Source organism: Sphaeramia orbicularis, chromosome 20 (assembly GCF_902148855.1).
Source record: "Sphaeramia orbicularis chromosome 20, fSphaOr1.1, whole genome shotgun sequence".
In the NCBI taxonomy this organism is placed as follows: Eukaryota; Metazoa; Chordata; class Actinopteri; order Kurtiformes; family Apogonidae; genus Sphaeramia; species Sphaeramia orbicularis.
The window spans coordinates 43,909,835-43,926,485 of NC_043976.1; the positions used below are offsets into that span (position 1 = coordinate 43,909,835).

The 16,651-nt window shown below is 41.6% G+C and overlaps 1 protein-coding gene across 1 annotated transcript in view; it reads left to right on the forward strand.

The window, feature by feature from the left end:
- Positions 1 to 6,909: 6,909 nt before the first annotated feature.
- The window catches only part of zeb1b (zinc finger E-box binding homeobox 1b), a 157,064-nt gene continuing 147,322 nt past the window's right edge, over positions 6,910 to 16,651 (forward strand). Inside the window, exon 1 of the mRNA XM_030123712.1 lies at positions 6,910 to 7,025. Within this exon, the coding sequence (XP_029979572.1) occupies positions 6,968 to 7,025 (58 nt within the window). The 5' untranslated portion in view covers positions 6,910 to 6,967. The remainder of the gene's footprint in view (positions 7,026 to 16,651) is intronic.

Consider the following 16,651-nt stretch of genomic DNA (forward strand, 5'->3'; position numbering starts at 1 on the left):
TCCTCTTAACAGTTGTTGTAGAGATGTGTCTGCTGCTAGAGCTCTGTGTGGTATTCATCTGGTCTCTAATCTGAGCTGCTGTTAATTTGCGATTTCTGAGGCTGGTGACTCAGATGAACTTATCTTCAGCATCAGAGGTGACTCTTGGTCTTCCTTTCCTGGGGCGGTCCTCATGTGAGCCAGTTTCGTTGGAGCGCTTGATGGTTTTTGCGACTGCACTTGGGGACACATTCAAAGTTTTTGAAATTTTCTAGACTGACTGACCTTCATTTCTTAAAGTAATGATGGCCACTCGTTTGTCTTTACTTAGCTGATTGGTTCTCGCCATAATATGCATTTTAACAGTTGTCCAATAGGGCTGTCAGCTGTGCATCAACCTGACTTCTGCACAACACAACTGATGGTCCCAACCCCATCAATAAGGCAAGAAATTCCACTAAGTAACCCTGACAAGGCACAGCTATGAAGTGGAAACCATTTCAGGTGACTACCTCTGGAAGCTCATCAAGAGAATGCCAAGAGTGTGCAAGGCAGTCATCAGAGCTAAGGGTGGATACTTTGAAGAAACTAGAATATAAGAGATGTTTTCAGTTATTTCACACTTTTTTCTTAAGTACATAATTCCACATGTGTTCATTCATAGTTTTGATGCCTTCAGTGAGAATCTACAATGAAAATAGTCATGAAAATAAAGAAAATGCGAAGAATGAGAAGGTGTGTCCAAACTTTTGGCCTGTACTGTACAGGCTGTCACATGGAGCTGACTGATCCGCTGAACGTCCACTAACAACAACCCTGAGTCTATTAATACATGGTAAATAGATCGCTATCAAGGTTATATGATAAATACGATCAACTCCCTGTGTTAAAGCTACACTGTACGATCTGGCATGTTTACACTTTTATCATCTCCAAATGCTCCTGATAAGGTTTTTGAAAGTCACACACGTTTAATTCTCATATATTTCTGATAAAAGTCTGACCGATCATTGTTTTGGGTCTGAATAAAAGGATTGGCTGAGCTTCCTGTCTGTCATCTGTTGCAGTGACCTGCCTCAGTTGCCTAGTGCTGTCACTGCTTACAACTTCCACCGACAGCTCACACAAAGAAGACAAACTAAAAGACTGGAGTGGAAGAAGACGAACTAAAAGACCTGAGCGGAAGAAGACAAACTAAAAGACGGGAGCGGAAAAAGATGAACTAAAAGACTGGAGTGGAAGAAGACGCGCTAAACGGCCAGAGTGGAAGAAGATGCACTGAAAAACTGGAGCAGAAGAAGATGCACAAGAAGAGGTAGTTCCATCTCAGAGGTGGTTCTGTGTCAGAGGTGGTTCCGTCTCAGAGGTGGTTCTGTCTCAGAGGTGGTTCTGTGTCAGAGGTGGTTCTGTGTCAGAGGTGGTTCCGTCTAAGAGGTGGTTCTGTCTCAGAGGTGGTTCTGTCTCAGAGGTGGTTCTGTGTCAGAGGTGGTTCTGTGTCAGAGGTGGTTCCGTCTCAGAGGTGGTTCTGTGTCAGAGGTGGTTCTGTGTCAGAGGTGGTTCCGTCTCAGAGGTGGTTCTGTCTCAGAGGTGGTTCTGTGTCAGAGGTGGTTCTGTGTCAGAGGTGGTTCCGTCTCAGAGGTGGTTCTGTCTCAGAGGTGGTTCTGTCTCAGAGGTGGTTCCGTCTCAGAGGTGGTTCTGTCTCAGAGGTGTGTCCTAAGTATAAGACAGAAGACACACTGGGACCTTCTGCTTCTTCGTTCAGGTCCAATGAGTCAGATTGAGCTAATTTCAAATGGAATCCTCAGGGTGATGTTTCAGGAGTATATACTGAGGACGGTGTGTGTTCAGAGCAGCAGCTCACCACAGACCATCTGATGGTTCTGCTGGATCACATGACACATCCAGTATGAACCCTTAGATGGAGGCGTGTCTGGACCTCCACTCATCCAATGAATGGATCCAAATCAGCCAATGTTCAAATCACTGTGTTTTTATGACACTTTTGTCAGTTTGTCATCCTACTATATAATGCACGTTCTGTGTCTGTCCGATCGATGTTGCAGCACAGGAGGGCATTTGTACGGCTTTTCCTCAGCCTTCACAGGCCCGATCTCTGCCAAACTCGCCAAATGAATTGAAACATTACCTGACGATCTACTAGGCACAATTTTATGTCCGTATTCAAATGGTGTGAGGTATGCTGGGAGATTTTAGTCTCTCATGTTATCGTACAATGGCACCACGGGTACAACGCCGGTAGTATTATGAATTATCATTTCTGTTATGTTTTAGTCCATAAAATAATATTTTCATGTCTGAAATATATTATGACATAATTTCATTTTTTAACATTTCTAACAATTTTAAAATATTTTAGAAATATATAATGAGAATTTGAAAATTATATATTTATTTATTTATTACCTCCGCCAGAAGGTATTGTGATCACTTTGCTTTGTTTGTTTGTTTGCATGTTTGTTTGTTAGCAACTTTACAGGAAAATTCTTCCGCCCATCTTTCCCAAATCTTCCCCACAGATAGGCCTAGGCCCTGGGACCAGCCCATTAAATTTTGGGCCAAGTAGGCCAAAGTTCAAGGTCACAGCAAGGTCACAAAATCTACAATTTTCCATCTATCATCATTGAGCAATTTTTAAAAAAATTCATAAAAAATTAAAAATGACTCTGATTAGCCTCCAATCTGATCCACCCGTAGCTTAGAACAATATCTTGTATCTGGCAGAAAATTGTCCACATCCACTGTGGAATGTGGACTCTGTGGACATTTACATTTAACATTGAAAATCCCATTTACCACACATTTAAAATTAGAACTCAACAAATATTGATGTGAATTGAATATAATTTGACAGACACATGACTGGTACCAAGCTTAAACTTTTTCTGCTGTATGGAACAACCTTGAAACTGTTGAATTTAAAAAGAAATAGCTGATCCACACACCGTTCGGGGTGCTTGGCGGAGGTTTGTGTTCTCTGAACACTTGTTTGTGTATCCATTTATTTATTTATTTATTTATTCTGCCCAGTTTTACTCAGTTCTGGTTGTAGTTCTTGTTTCTATTATAATTATCATCATGGTTGTTATTGTTTGTTTTGTTGATCTTTTCTTGTGAGGGTCTTCACCATCTTCTTCTTCCTTTTCCTCCCCCCTTCACTCTCTCCTTCTCTCCTCCCTCTTTCCTCTCCTTCCTCCTGTTCCTTCATGTCAGGTCCAACATCTGACTGTGGTTCAACAGAACTCCTGATAAAGACAGTCGAATATCAAGGGGAGCCTCAGATACTTTTGGAAGTTTCCTTTGGAGCCAATGTGTTCAGCACCAAGAGGAACCAGACGACCATTCTACAGTTAGGATGAAGGACCAGACGATTAAAAAGAAAGAAAAAGAAAAAAAAGAAAAGAAACTTCCATCGTTCACTACAAACTTAAAGAGGAATCCAGTGCTCAGTGCTGTGTGTGTGTATATGTGTGTATATAGTGTGTGTGAGTGTATAAGTGTGTGTAGTGTGTCTGTGTGTGTGTGTATATGTGTGTGTTTGTGTGTGTGCATGTAGTGTGTATTTGTGTGTGTAGTGTGTTTGTGTGTGTATATGTGTGTGTGTGTTTGTGTGTAGTGTGTGTGTGTGGTGCGTATATGTGTGTAGTGCGTTTGTGTGTATATATGTGTGTGTTTGTGTGTGTATATGTGTGTGTAATGTGTTTGTGTGTAGTGTGTGTGTTTGTGTGTGTGTATATATGTGTAGCGTGTATATGTGTGTGTAGTGTGCTCAGTGCTGTGTGTGTGTGTGTGTGTGTAGTGTATGTGTGTAGTGTATGTATGTATATGTGTGTGTAGTTTGTGTAGTGTGTATATGTGTGTGTAGTGTGCTCAGTACTGTGTGTGTTTGTGTGTGTATATGTGTGTAGTGTATGTGTGTGTATGTGTAGTGTATGTGTATATGTGTGTGTGTGTGTGTGTGCGTGTGGTGTATGTAGTGTATGTGTGTGTGTATATGTGTGTGTGTAGTGTATGTGTGTGTGTGTGTGTGTGTGCGTGTGATTGGACGCAGCCTGAACCTGCTGATGCAGTCGTTCTAACCCTCTCAGTCCTTCCACAGAAGAACAGCAGCCTCTTTCTTTAGGTGGAGGATTGAATCAGTGATGACAGTCTCATGACCTCTTACTCTGTCTGTAACACACACACACACACACACACACACACATGCTCAGTGTGATGCATTTCTATTGCTCTGTTTTCCATCCACACTCGTACACACAGCGGTAAACAACAGGTCTGCAGGTCCCAGTCACATGATGCTCTCCAGAGTCATGTCCGACGGGTTTATGGGGCGAACACGTTCAGCCCCCGAGGTACGGAGAGGTACTTCAGTTCAACTGACACCATACAAAACTACAATATATAAAAAAATGGATCCAAATCTGGGGTAAAAATCTGAAATGTAATGAATTTTTGATATCAGGGCTGTTAAACTCATGTCAGTTCAGGTTCCACATTCAACCCAGTATGATCTGAAGTGGGTCGCACCAGAACAATAATGCTGCGTTTCCACTATGTGGTACCGGCTCAGCTCGACTCCACTCGGCCTTTTTGCGTTTCCATTACGAAAAAGGACCTGGAATCTGGTATCCAGTACTAGTTTTTTGGTATCACCTCCACCGAGGTTCCAGGACTGGGGACCAGATACTTAAAGGTGACGTGTAAACACTGCTGACCACTGATTGGTCAGAGTTTTCTCTGTGACCCACCCTTTTACAAAAACCAGATGCGGAAGTTGACAGTAAATATAGTGGTAGGTTAATCCACATGATGACAGCCTGTAAAACTACACCATTCAGTCAGGAGATTCCGTCTTTGGTGGTCAAAGTAAAAATTCAGCATGAGTTTGACAAGACAACAAGCAACAAGCGAGTTTATCAGCAACTCTGAGCAGACGACATGGAAGTAACGTGCCACATCACTATGACGACCAGGTACTCTAAAGTCAGTAGAATCCTGTAATGGAAACAGTCTCCAGCAATAGGACCTGGTACCAAAGTGGAGTCGAGCCGAGTCGAATCAAGCCGGTTCCACATAGTGGAAACACGGCATATGAACAGAAGAACCTTCAAAAAAATGTCAACTCTGTTTTAGAGTGAAAAAAGTCAAATCACATATATGAAAATGTTTACGTCCACAAAGTGTCCTCCAGAAAATGTGAATAACATGAACAACCGCAAACAACCTGAAAACTTTAAGAGAAATAAGTTTAATTTAAACCATATTCTGCTTCATCCACACCAACAAGATGGTGATGGCCAATCATCCTGACATGGTGGTGGATAAACATCAGAAGACAGTGGGAGAGATAGGTGGAAGAATCCCAAGTGATAGAAACGTCAGAAAGAAAGAACACAAGAAGCTGGAGAAATACCAAGGGCTGGAAGAGGAGAGAGAGAAAAAGGGGGTGTGAAGGCAACAGTGGTACCAGTAGTAATGGGGGGGGGGGCACTAGGGGCAGTAACCCCCAAACTGAGAGGATGGAACCAGCAGACACCAAGAACAACATCGGAGATCTGAGTCCAAAAGAGCACAGTCCTAGGAACAGAGAAGATCCTGAACAGAACCATCAGAGTCCCAGACCTCTGGTAGAGGACCGAGTCTGAAGGACACACCGCCCAGGTGGGACACAAGAAGAGATATACATATATACATATATCTATATATATATCTATATCTATATCTATCTATCTATCTATATATATATATATATATATATATATATATATACATATATATGTGTGTGTGTGTGTGTGTGTGTGTTCTACAGGTACATGTCTACATTATTACTTTTGAAGACTCTTTTTAGATCCTTTTACCCATCTTGTTCAGATGTCAGGTGCTTTTCCACATACTGTATATACACCACTGACCTCCGACAGTTTACACAATCACCCAGATGTTACACATTTATAGAAATATAGATTTTTTTTTTTGGTAATAGTAATTTATCTTGTTTATGCTCTAATGAGATGCCACTTTTTTAGATGTCACTTTGTTTTTGTTGTATTTTCCTAGTTTAATGATTCTATTCCTATTTTTATTCGTATACTTTTATACTTATATTAAATTCTGGTTTATTCAGAGTGGACGCTAAAGTCACATGTCTACTGTCCACAGATTTAACAGGTTTAAGTCCAGATGAATATCAGTGTCAGATCTACTGCAAACACTGTCTGCACATGACAACACATGGACTGGACAGGTTCTGTCAGTGGAACATTTAGACATCTACTGGATAAATGGACACAAACTAACATATATGTGGAAGAACACACCATCATATATATATATATATATATATATATATATATATATATATATATATATATATATATATATAGTTGTTGCTGTTGTTGCTACGTTGTGATCTGGTGCTATATAAATAAAATTTGATTGAGTGATTTGATTGGTTTTCCCCTGTAAGTTGCTTTGGAAAAAAGCATCTGCCAAATGCATAAACATAAACATAAATATAAAACATGAACTAAACTAACACTGTGGTCATTAGTTTAAATCTGATATTTAATGTGTGAAGCACATATTCACTAATAAACTGTAGAGCAGTGTGTGTGTGTGTGTGTGTGTGTGTGTGTGTGCGTGTGTGTGTGTGTGTCTGTTCCACCTTCTCCGTGGAGGTGTGTAAAAAGTGGGTCCGGGTCCCGGGCTGTGCAGGTTCAGGGGACCCGGATCTGGATCTGGACTGAGTCATCTGACTTCCAGGACTTGCTGGACCTGACAGTGGTCCCGGCAGCGTGGGTCCTGGAGGTGCGGGAAGGTGATGTCGTAAAGCTGACTGTCGTAAACCAGGTGCAGAGGAGGGGAGGTAAAGGGGAGGGAGGAGGAGGAGGAGGAGGAGGGGGAGGGGGAGACGGGGTGAGAGAGGAGGTGACTCTCCTATCCGGCAGCATTTAGACACAACGAAAGGATCATGGCGGATGGCCCCAGGTGTAAGCGCAGAAAGCAGGCGAACCCGAGGAGGAACAACGGTGAGTACCGACACTTCCACGCGGATCTGTCCTCTCGGTAAACAGCTCCGGAGCCTGTTCTGTCTACCGGGCATTTCACCGGAAACTTTACCGGCCGCTGGGTCCGGTTTGTAGTGACCGAAAGTGTTGGGAAGTAGCAAGTGAGCGGAGTACGGAGCCCATGGTGGACCGTTATACCTGGGTCCGTCCGTCCGCGGCACCGGGACACCGGGGACCGATACCACCGAGACTAGGACCGGCACCGGACCCACTTTACACACACACACACACACACACATCTGTAGTGATGTGAGCAGACTTTGGGCTCTGGTTGAGTTTCCATTTAGTCCCATTCTGTCGAGTTTTGGAAGGTTGAAGTCGGACCTGTTTGAACCTGAATGTTGAATATATGTGTGTGTTTCGGAACCGAACCCTGGGCCAGGCCCAGTCCGCCACCCCCCCCCCCCCACAGACACCACACAGCAGTGGGCTCGGTTCGGTGGTTCGGTTTGTGTGTTTATTCGGAGCAGGTTCAGACACGACACTGTTGCGCTAACGGAACGCATCGGGGTTTGTTTTTAAAACCCGGTCCGATGTGTTCTGAACATTTAACCCGGGTCAGGGTTTATGGACAGACACATTTAACCCGTGTTAAATGTCAGGGTTTATGGACGAATACAATATTTAAGAAAGGAAGGACAGAAAACAGAAAACAGCGTCTCGCGGGACTCAGCGCGTGTTTCCTCCGGTTCCGTTTTTCTTCTGTTTTGCTCTGAACTTCTGCTGTGGTTCAGGTCGGTTGTCGGTGCCGCTGGTTCGGTGTTTGTGTACTGTTCTGGGGTTCTGAGGTGGACCGACACGGATGGACGGACGGAGGTTCCGGGCGAACGGGGCACATCTCACGCGCTCTTAGTGTGAGCAGAGCGAGCGCAGCCCATATAAGGACAGCGGATCCTGTGCAAGCAGGCGCGCGCAGGGAATCCTGGTTTTTGGAGGACCGTGGTCGCGAGCGAACCTTTAAACTTCTTCTTCTTTTTCTTCTTCTTCTTCTGTTAATCAGCCTGTACTTCTTTAACAGTTAGCCACCTAGCTTACATTATTTAGCTCTGTGTTTTACTTTTTCGCTTTCCTCGCTCGTTGTTTCGCTGTGAAAACATGTTTTAGTCATATTAAAGTAAACCCAGCGGACTGTTAGTTATGAATAAATGTCTGTTAACTGAATGTGATATTTATTTATGTATTTAAGTCAAACCGGGGGCTTTTTTCCTGGTGTCTTTTTTACATCCGAGCTGCGGAGAAAAACCGACAGGAGCGTGAATTTCACAGCCTTTTTTTGTTTTGTTTTTTTGTTAATGACAAGGAAAGCTCTTGTGTGTTGTTTGTGACACCGTATGTGTGTGTGTGTTGTGTGTGTTTGTGTGTTTCGCTACTTCTGCGTCAGGAAATGCGAGCTTATTTTTTCCGCTCCTCCACAGTGCGCACATGTGCGGGATGAGCCGCTGCTCAGCCTGAGCGCAGATCTGCGGTGCTTCAAAACGAGAATTCGTAGGAGGGAAATGCGAACCAGCGGTGTTTTCTGCCGTGTGTATTTTTCGGTTGGATCTCTGATGTTTATCGATAGCTGCTGCTGTTGTTTTGGCCTGTAATTTCCTCTCGCTGGGTTATTCCGTGTGTGTGTGTGTGTGTGTGTGTGTGTGTGTGTGTGTTCAGACACACCTCAGATAACGGTCCTGTTTGTTAAGGTGGGACTATTTCTCCTCGCCATGTGCATGAGGGGACGTTTTTTTCTTGCTGTTTCTCGTCGGCAGTTTGTTGCTTTTCTTTTCTTCTCTTTTTAAAGGTTTTTATTAATCATTACTCAATAGTGACAAGGCTCTATTGATATTTAAAGTTACTTCCCTGCCCTGACAGATGTGTGCCCTGTTCCTTTTGCCTCATTTGCATTTGCTTCAAAGAGCCATCAGGGTGTGCTTTTAAGTCCTCATTTCCTTCAAGGCTGGTGATCTGTCATAAACCCATAGAAACCTACAGCTCTTCCTTTTCACACTAGTCCCTTTGTAAAGTTACACGGAATAGATTGCACTTCAGTATCGGCAGTTGCAGACCTACATCACAAGCAAAAAAAAGTTAATCAAAATGATTTGTCTAAATCCTGCAGCAGTGCCTTTTGTAGTTGTGGTCTGTACTTTAGATGGAGGTGAGCTCCATTCCCTGCTGTAAACACAGAGGTGTGAACAGCCGCAGGACGACAGGTGTTTGCAATCGCTGGGATACTCCAGACAGCTTTCTTTGTCACTCCTGCCCAGTCGGTTCCCCCTAACCCTAACCCTCCCATGGTAATTTAACACAGCAATTTGGGAATAGAGGAATGCACATGGTATTAACATTCTTTACAAAAATAAACAGGGGCTGTTCCGGTGCAACTTCTGCAAGAGAGAGAGAGAGAGACGGACTCAACCCATCAGCCTGGTCTGCCTTAGGTTCAGACAGTACCTCTATCATCATTAATGCTCTTTGTGACACTCACACCTTCACAAATCATCCATCAAATATGGAAAATGAAGTTATGGGTTCAGTGATATTAAAGAGTGTGTTTACTGCCCTGGTAAAGGTAGAATAAGGTTCTGCCCACAGCAGGTCTAATATACTGAAAGAAGGAAAGTTTTTATTATTGTGTCTTGCATACAGACATGCCCAGCCCGTACATGGGCTTATAAGACACCATAAATACAAACCAAAGATCAAAAACCAGACAATAGGCACAGAATATAAACAAAACAAAATACTGACCTATTTAAACAAACATATTTAACACTTTTTCCAAGGTTTACAAACAAATGATGCTAATTTAAATACATGTACTATTTGGATTTATTGGTCAAGTCTGATTTGTTTGTGCGTTGGTTCATATTCCACACTGAATGTGAGTTCTATCAGTTTTGAGTCTGAACTGAATGTGACCCTGAAGTGACCCACATGCACTAAAGAGGTCCTGATGGAATACCAGACCACACAGACACACACTGTGTTTACAGAAGGAAATATGGTTTTCCTCTGCTCCGACCAACAACTGGGACGTTTGTCGCATTTCAATGACGTCAAGGTCGGATAAATGCGACCTGGACTTTCAGACTGAAGTCACATTGGAAAACATCAGATCTGGGTCAGATTTAGGACCACATATGAAAGTGGTTGGGGTCAGATTTAGGACCACATATGAAAGTGGTCTGGGTCAGATTTAGGACTACATATGTAAGTGGTCCGGGTCAGATTTAGGACCACATATGAAAGTGGTCCGGGTCAGATTTAGGACCACATATGAAAGTGGTCTGGGTCAGTTTTAGGACCACATATGACAGTGGTCTGGGTCAGATTAGTGCTGTTCAGACTGTAACAGATCAGGTCCAGGTCACGTGTGTAAATAAATGGTATTCGGTCCACATTCACCTGTATGTGAACGCAGCCTTATTGAAGTGACCTGGACTGAGGAAACTAACCTGTGGAACTGAACACAACTGTAGAGTGAAAGTTAGTGGTAGAGTAAATAAACGTGGTCCTCTGGTGTGTTTAGGACTCTGGGGAGGTGTGAATTGGCTTTGTAGCTGTGCATGCCACCTCCGTGTTGTAAAAGACATGTGTTTACATTTAAATGGATCACCCCTGATGTGTGAGGAGTTTAGCAGAGGAGGAAATTTTTCATTTATCTCACTGCTTTTCACTGACTTCCTCAGCAGCTTCATTTGAAAGTGCCAACTAAGAAGAAAATCCCCCCCCCACTCTGTGTCTTCCCTCTCACTCCTCCTCTCCAGAGCCTGCCCTTTTATTCCAGGATGGGGGGTGGGGGGGTTAGGACACAGTAGCCAGGGGTGCCGTTGATTGCCCCCTGACCTAGGCACCCATGCGTGCCTAGAGTATGACTTCACTTTCCCCCCCTCCCGTGCCATTGTGAGGCTTCCAGCATGTCCAATTGTATTTGTGTTTAAGTCTGTTCAATGAAAAGGGGAAGAGAAGGGAACGGGGGAGGAGGGGGGAGGAGGGAGGAGGAGGGGGAGGCCGAGGAGGGAGGGTGAAGTGTCAGAGCTGAAGCTTTTTCTCACTGCCTGCTTCTTCTCTCTGTTCAGTCCTCCTCTGCGACCCCGTAAACTGGGGGCTTCCACAGAGCCAAAAAAAAAAGGGGGAGTGGTGTGTGTGGGGTGGGCGGGGCGAGTGGGTGAGAAGTGGTCGAAGGTGACCAAAGTATTTGACAACAGGTGACAACTGAAGGGCTGAAGGCATATTCAGAGCATGGGACACAAACGGCAGCTGCTGGCACCCACAGCTCCACACGTAGACGGCCTGGGTTCACAAACATTCACAAAGTTTAGGGGGTTTTTTGCACCAAAAATGACAAATCATTATGACTATTATCAATTAAACATAAAAAGGGTTTTTATTCATGAGTGAATATTAGAAAATTAGAAGAAAAAAAAAAGGACGGCCTGGTTTCACAAAGATTCACAAAGTTCCGTTTTTTTTGCACCAAAAATGACAAGTCATTATGACCATTATCAATTAAACATAAGAAGGGTTTTTGTTCATGAGTGAATATTCCTGTCCTTTTTCCATTCTGCATCAACTCATACTACTACTACTACTACTACTACTACTACTACTACTACTACTACTACTACTACTACTACTACTACTACTACTACTACTAATAATAATAATAATAATAGTAATAATTTACAGATACAGATGTATGTTAAATCACGTCTTTGTTTTATGCCTGATTTTTTTTTCTGCATCTATTGGATCTTGTAGAAAGTTTTATCTGATTTACACAAACAAACTTTCCCATGAGAATGGACACTTTAAAGCTACAGTATGGAACAATACCATACCAGTGTTATATATTTTGCTGACTAAACTAAATCAGATGTTCCCGGTGTTGTTCAAATTCAGATTTGCTGCTCCTTTTATGGGCTCAGTCATTGTGGTCTCATGTCCCCTTCAGGGTTATTGTTTGTCTTGGCTGGTGGTTGCTTCATTAGAAATCATGTAGAGTAAATAAATGTCTGTTAACAGATGGGGTCAAATCAACACCCACAATCCCATGCTCTTTCATGATATCACTAAGTGTTCAAGCTTTGAGATAACTTTTTTGTTGTGATCTGGCGCTATATAAATAAAATTTGATTGATTGAGTGATTTGATTAGTTTTCCCCTGTAAGTTGCTTTGGAAAAAAGCGTCTGCCAAATGCATAAACTTAAACATAAGCATAAGTTTTGATTGAGAAACTCATAATAATTGTGTGTTTTTTTTTTATTTACTTGATTCAGACATATGATTATTATTACATTTAGATTAATATAACTGGTTAAATATATTTAATTCTCAGCCTTAGATCATTTACAGACATTGTATGTAGTGAAGGAGTAACAGTGCTTCAAGTATACAGACTAAAAAGTACAGGCACGGTATAACAACAATGAAGAAACACAGAAAGAGGGGAAAAAAGACTCATAAAGGTGATTAGACCAATAAGAGAATGAACACAGACTGACATAGAACAACCAGTCCAAGCAACAACTGAAATAAAATAAAACAACTCAATGGTTCCTATCTAGGGATGTAATGATTACCGGTATAATGATAAACAGCGGTAAAATTGCCGACGGTTAGTATTACCATTTAAATTCTAATTATCATGATAACCATGTTTGATTACCGCACTTTTGGGGGAAAAAACCCTATGTAAAGATCTGCTTTAATGTCAAATATTTGAGTATAGTTTTAATTTATTACAACTTTAATTTTATATACCTAATATTTGGAACCAAGATTCACTTTTAAAGTCTTTGAAAAGGTTCGTTAAGCATCTGTGTGTTATTTATGCAATAAATTATATACATTTGTCAAATAGGATTTTATATTTTTTGTGTGTTTTTGTCCTTTTATGTTTTTATAGTAGGTTAAAGTGAAAAAATAATAGACAGATGATTTAGATGAAGTGCTGAAAAACAGATCCCAAACATGGGTATAGTAAACATTTGTTTATATAGGATATAAAGGTAAAATCAAAAGGACTGAAAAACAGACAAAATAGGCTCAGACCACTAAGGGTTAATATTTGAATGTTTCTGCAACAGTGCCAATTATTTTATTTGTTTTTATTTTTTGTTTTTTTTTTTTTCAAAATACAACTTGGGTAAATTATTTCAGTGTGTGTGTTAGTACTTTGTGAACATTTTGAGCACAATTTCAACAATACCGCGATAGTAACAATAACTGTGATAATTTTGGTCACAGTAACGGTGATACGAAATTTTCATATCGTTACATCCCTTTTCCTATCATATCAGTTTATATATTGATATCAAATGAAAGCCCCTGTTCGCGTCAGTGTTCTGCTGGTCTGTGTGGTGGGAAAGGCCTCTCCTCATCTGACCATTTGGCAGAATTCAAATGATGTGATGTACGACCACACTCCCACCTCTGTTAAAGCAGCTTAATGATTAGCTGCTCCCATGGAGGCGGAGGGCATTAGCCTATAAAAAGGTGCTCTCCCTCCGTAAAGAAGGAGTTTGAAACACAGAGTCAGTTTCAGTAACCCCCTTAACTGCGCTTGGATGTGCTTTATTGGGGTTTGTGTGGCTGAATGCTTAAATAAACCATTGTGTGTTCAGGCTTTAGTGAGAAAAGCCCAAGGAGAAAGAGCCTAGTTACCTTTGCAGTTCGCCTGCTCTACCTCATACACTTTCAGTGGCAGAAGAAAAGGCCCATTGAGGCGGCCCGGCATGGGGAGGGAGAGCCCTTTTCACACTCGGCTTGTGGGAAACTTCTCCTCCATACTGTGCATGCCATTTGCATATGACCCATTCTTTTCCCAAAGGTCCCCGTGAGGGAGGAATCCGTGGAACGTTAGCAGAATTCATCAAATCCCTCTCTCACGCTGCTCTCGGGCGCTCAAGGGCCCGGCGTCACAAGCGCTGTGTGTTTGACATTTTTTGTCTTGAAAACGTTGCTTATGTGTACGTCGCACTTTAAGTTAACGCTGAAGTCCCTGTGGCATTTCTATGTGCGTCTTTTTAAAGTGGCGATGAGCGCTAGCCGGTGTTTTTGAATGTCAGACCGAGGGCTTAATTTGAGTTCCCTCAGTCTGCAGCGTGGACCATGAGGGGTCCGTCTGCATGACAGGACAATGTGATGGGGCCTCGGAGGCTCCCTAACTGTCCATGACGCAGCCATCCGCACAACCAGTCTGTGAAAGGACAGAAATATAGAGGGAGGGGGTGGGGGTGGGGGGGTGTAACACAAGGATGAGTCTGGGGCAGCTTGTAGCGACGCGTAAGCTCACTGAACTGAACAAAAATACAACCGTCACTCTGGAGGAAAATGTGTCGTCCCCCACCCCCCACCCCCCGAACAGCAGCATGGGCCACAACCTGCCACTCACTTAGATGTTATGATCAGTGTGGGGACTAAGGTTATTATCGTTAACGAAAACTAACAAAATGACGAAAACTACAATTGTAAAAACATTTTCGTTAAACTGAAATAAATAAAAACTATAATTAGAAGAAAAAAAAAAACGATAACTAACTGTATTGTGTATTTACAAAACTAAACAAAACGGATAAAACTAAGTATAAACTGATTTCATCCAACCCCTCCAGTGCTTTTACACCTTTATCACTCACAACTTAATACAACAATTAAACAATACAATTTTCCTAATTTTAACATCAAACCACAATAAACTACATAATGCTGTAATTGAATTATACACAACAGTATGTTCATGGCAGTGCAGTCATACAAACACACTCAACAATTCAACAGTTTTCTTCAATAATTACAGCAGATTTATCAGTACAACATTGTCCATAAACAAACAGGCCTCATTGTCTTCATTAAATACTGGACCTCTCAACAATCAATTCTTTATATTCTTTCTTATATGCTCATATTCTGTATTCAATTCTTTCTTTTTATTTATATTATTACACACACCCACACACCAAGGTTATTAGCGTTAACGAAAACTAACGAAATGATAAAAACTAGAATTGAAAAAACATTTTCGTTAACTGAAATAAATAAAGACTATAATTAAAAGAAAAAAAACGATAACTAACTGAAACTGTATTGTGTGTTTACAAAACTAACTAAAACGGACAAAAATTATGGATAAAATTCCCTGTGTTTTCGTCTTTGTCAATGTCGGATTGATACGAAATCAATTTATTTCCCTCAAGCAATTTTAGCTGCTGGCACCATATGATATTTAAGGGTCCGTCACTTGTGTTCACTTGTGGTTTCCAGTCGTCTTCTGGTCCCCAGTCTACCTGGAAACATGGAGACTAAAGTTGGGAGAAAGCAGCAGAGTCCTGTCTGGGATTTATTTGAATATGATGACAGAGAAGAAGAGAAAAGAGACGACAAAACTAAAATTAAAACTAAGCATTTAGAAAAGAAGGAAAACTAATAAAAACTAGCAAACCTGCTCTAAAAACTAATTAAAACTAACTGAATTAGAATTAAAAAAAGTCAAAACTAAATAAATCTAAACTAGAATGAAAAATCCAAAGCTATTAGAACCTAGGTGTGGACGTTTGAACATCTGTACGTGTCTGAGGAGGACAGAGGAGGGGGTGTTGGGGAACCTGAACTTTAACACTGGAAAAAAGGCAGCAGGGTCCAAAACACAGCAGATCACAGTTTCAGTTTCAGTTATTATGATGTTTTCAAAAATGAAATCAGATGTCTGTTAGTTCAGCTAGTGCGTTATTATGATTGAATCCTGGAACCAGTTTTTATGTAACATTAAAAACTGCTGACTCATAAACTGTACTTCCATTATCATAAACACGTGCACTAAACCTGTAGTAAATGAAGCACTGCCTGAAGTACCATGAATATAAAGCCCCCCCCCCCCCCCCCCCCCCCCCCCCCCCCACACACACACACACACACACACACACACACACATACACACACACACACACACACACACACACACTCCACACATTGGGCCAATCAGGTGAAGCCCTGGATACATGTGATGAGAATCGTTAACATTTGGCCAATCAAATCAAGTCACATTAATTGGTGTCAGTTGCATGATTCATTTTATTTATGTTTATTTCAAGTTGCATCATCATTACAATATTAAATAATGTTAATGCTCCTTGTAGAACTTCACCATTCTGTGCAAACTAAGAAAAAATGTACATTAATAATAAAGGAGCAGGTAATGTCTTCTATTTAACAAGACTAATGGTAACGAAGGTGCACACACAGGTGGGACTGTGGACTGTTCCTGACACCGTCACAGTCTGCCTGAAACTGCACATGTGGATGTGGAGGGCAGGTGTTTGTTAGCGTGGACAGTTTGGTTTGGTTTGGTTCAGCTCGGGTCAGTTTAGTTTAGTTTAGTTTGGTTTAGTTCAGCTCAGTTTAGTTTATTTTAGTTCAGTTCAGCTCAGTTCAGCTCAGTTTAGTTTAGTTTAGTTTAGTTTAGTTTAGTTTAGTTTAGTTTAGTTCAGCTCAGTTCAGCTCAGTTCAGTTCAGCTTAGTTTAGTTTAGTTTAGTTCAGTTCAGCTCAGTTTAGTTTAGTTTAGTTTAGTTCAGCTCGGTTCAGTTCAGTTTAGTTTAGTTTAGT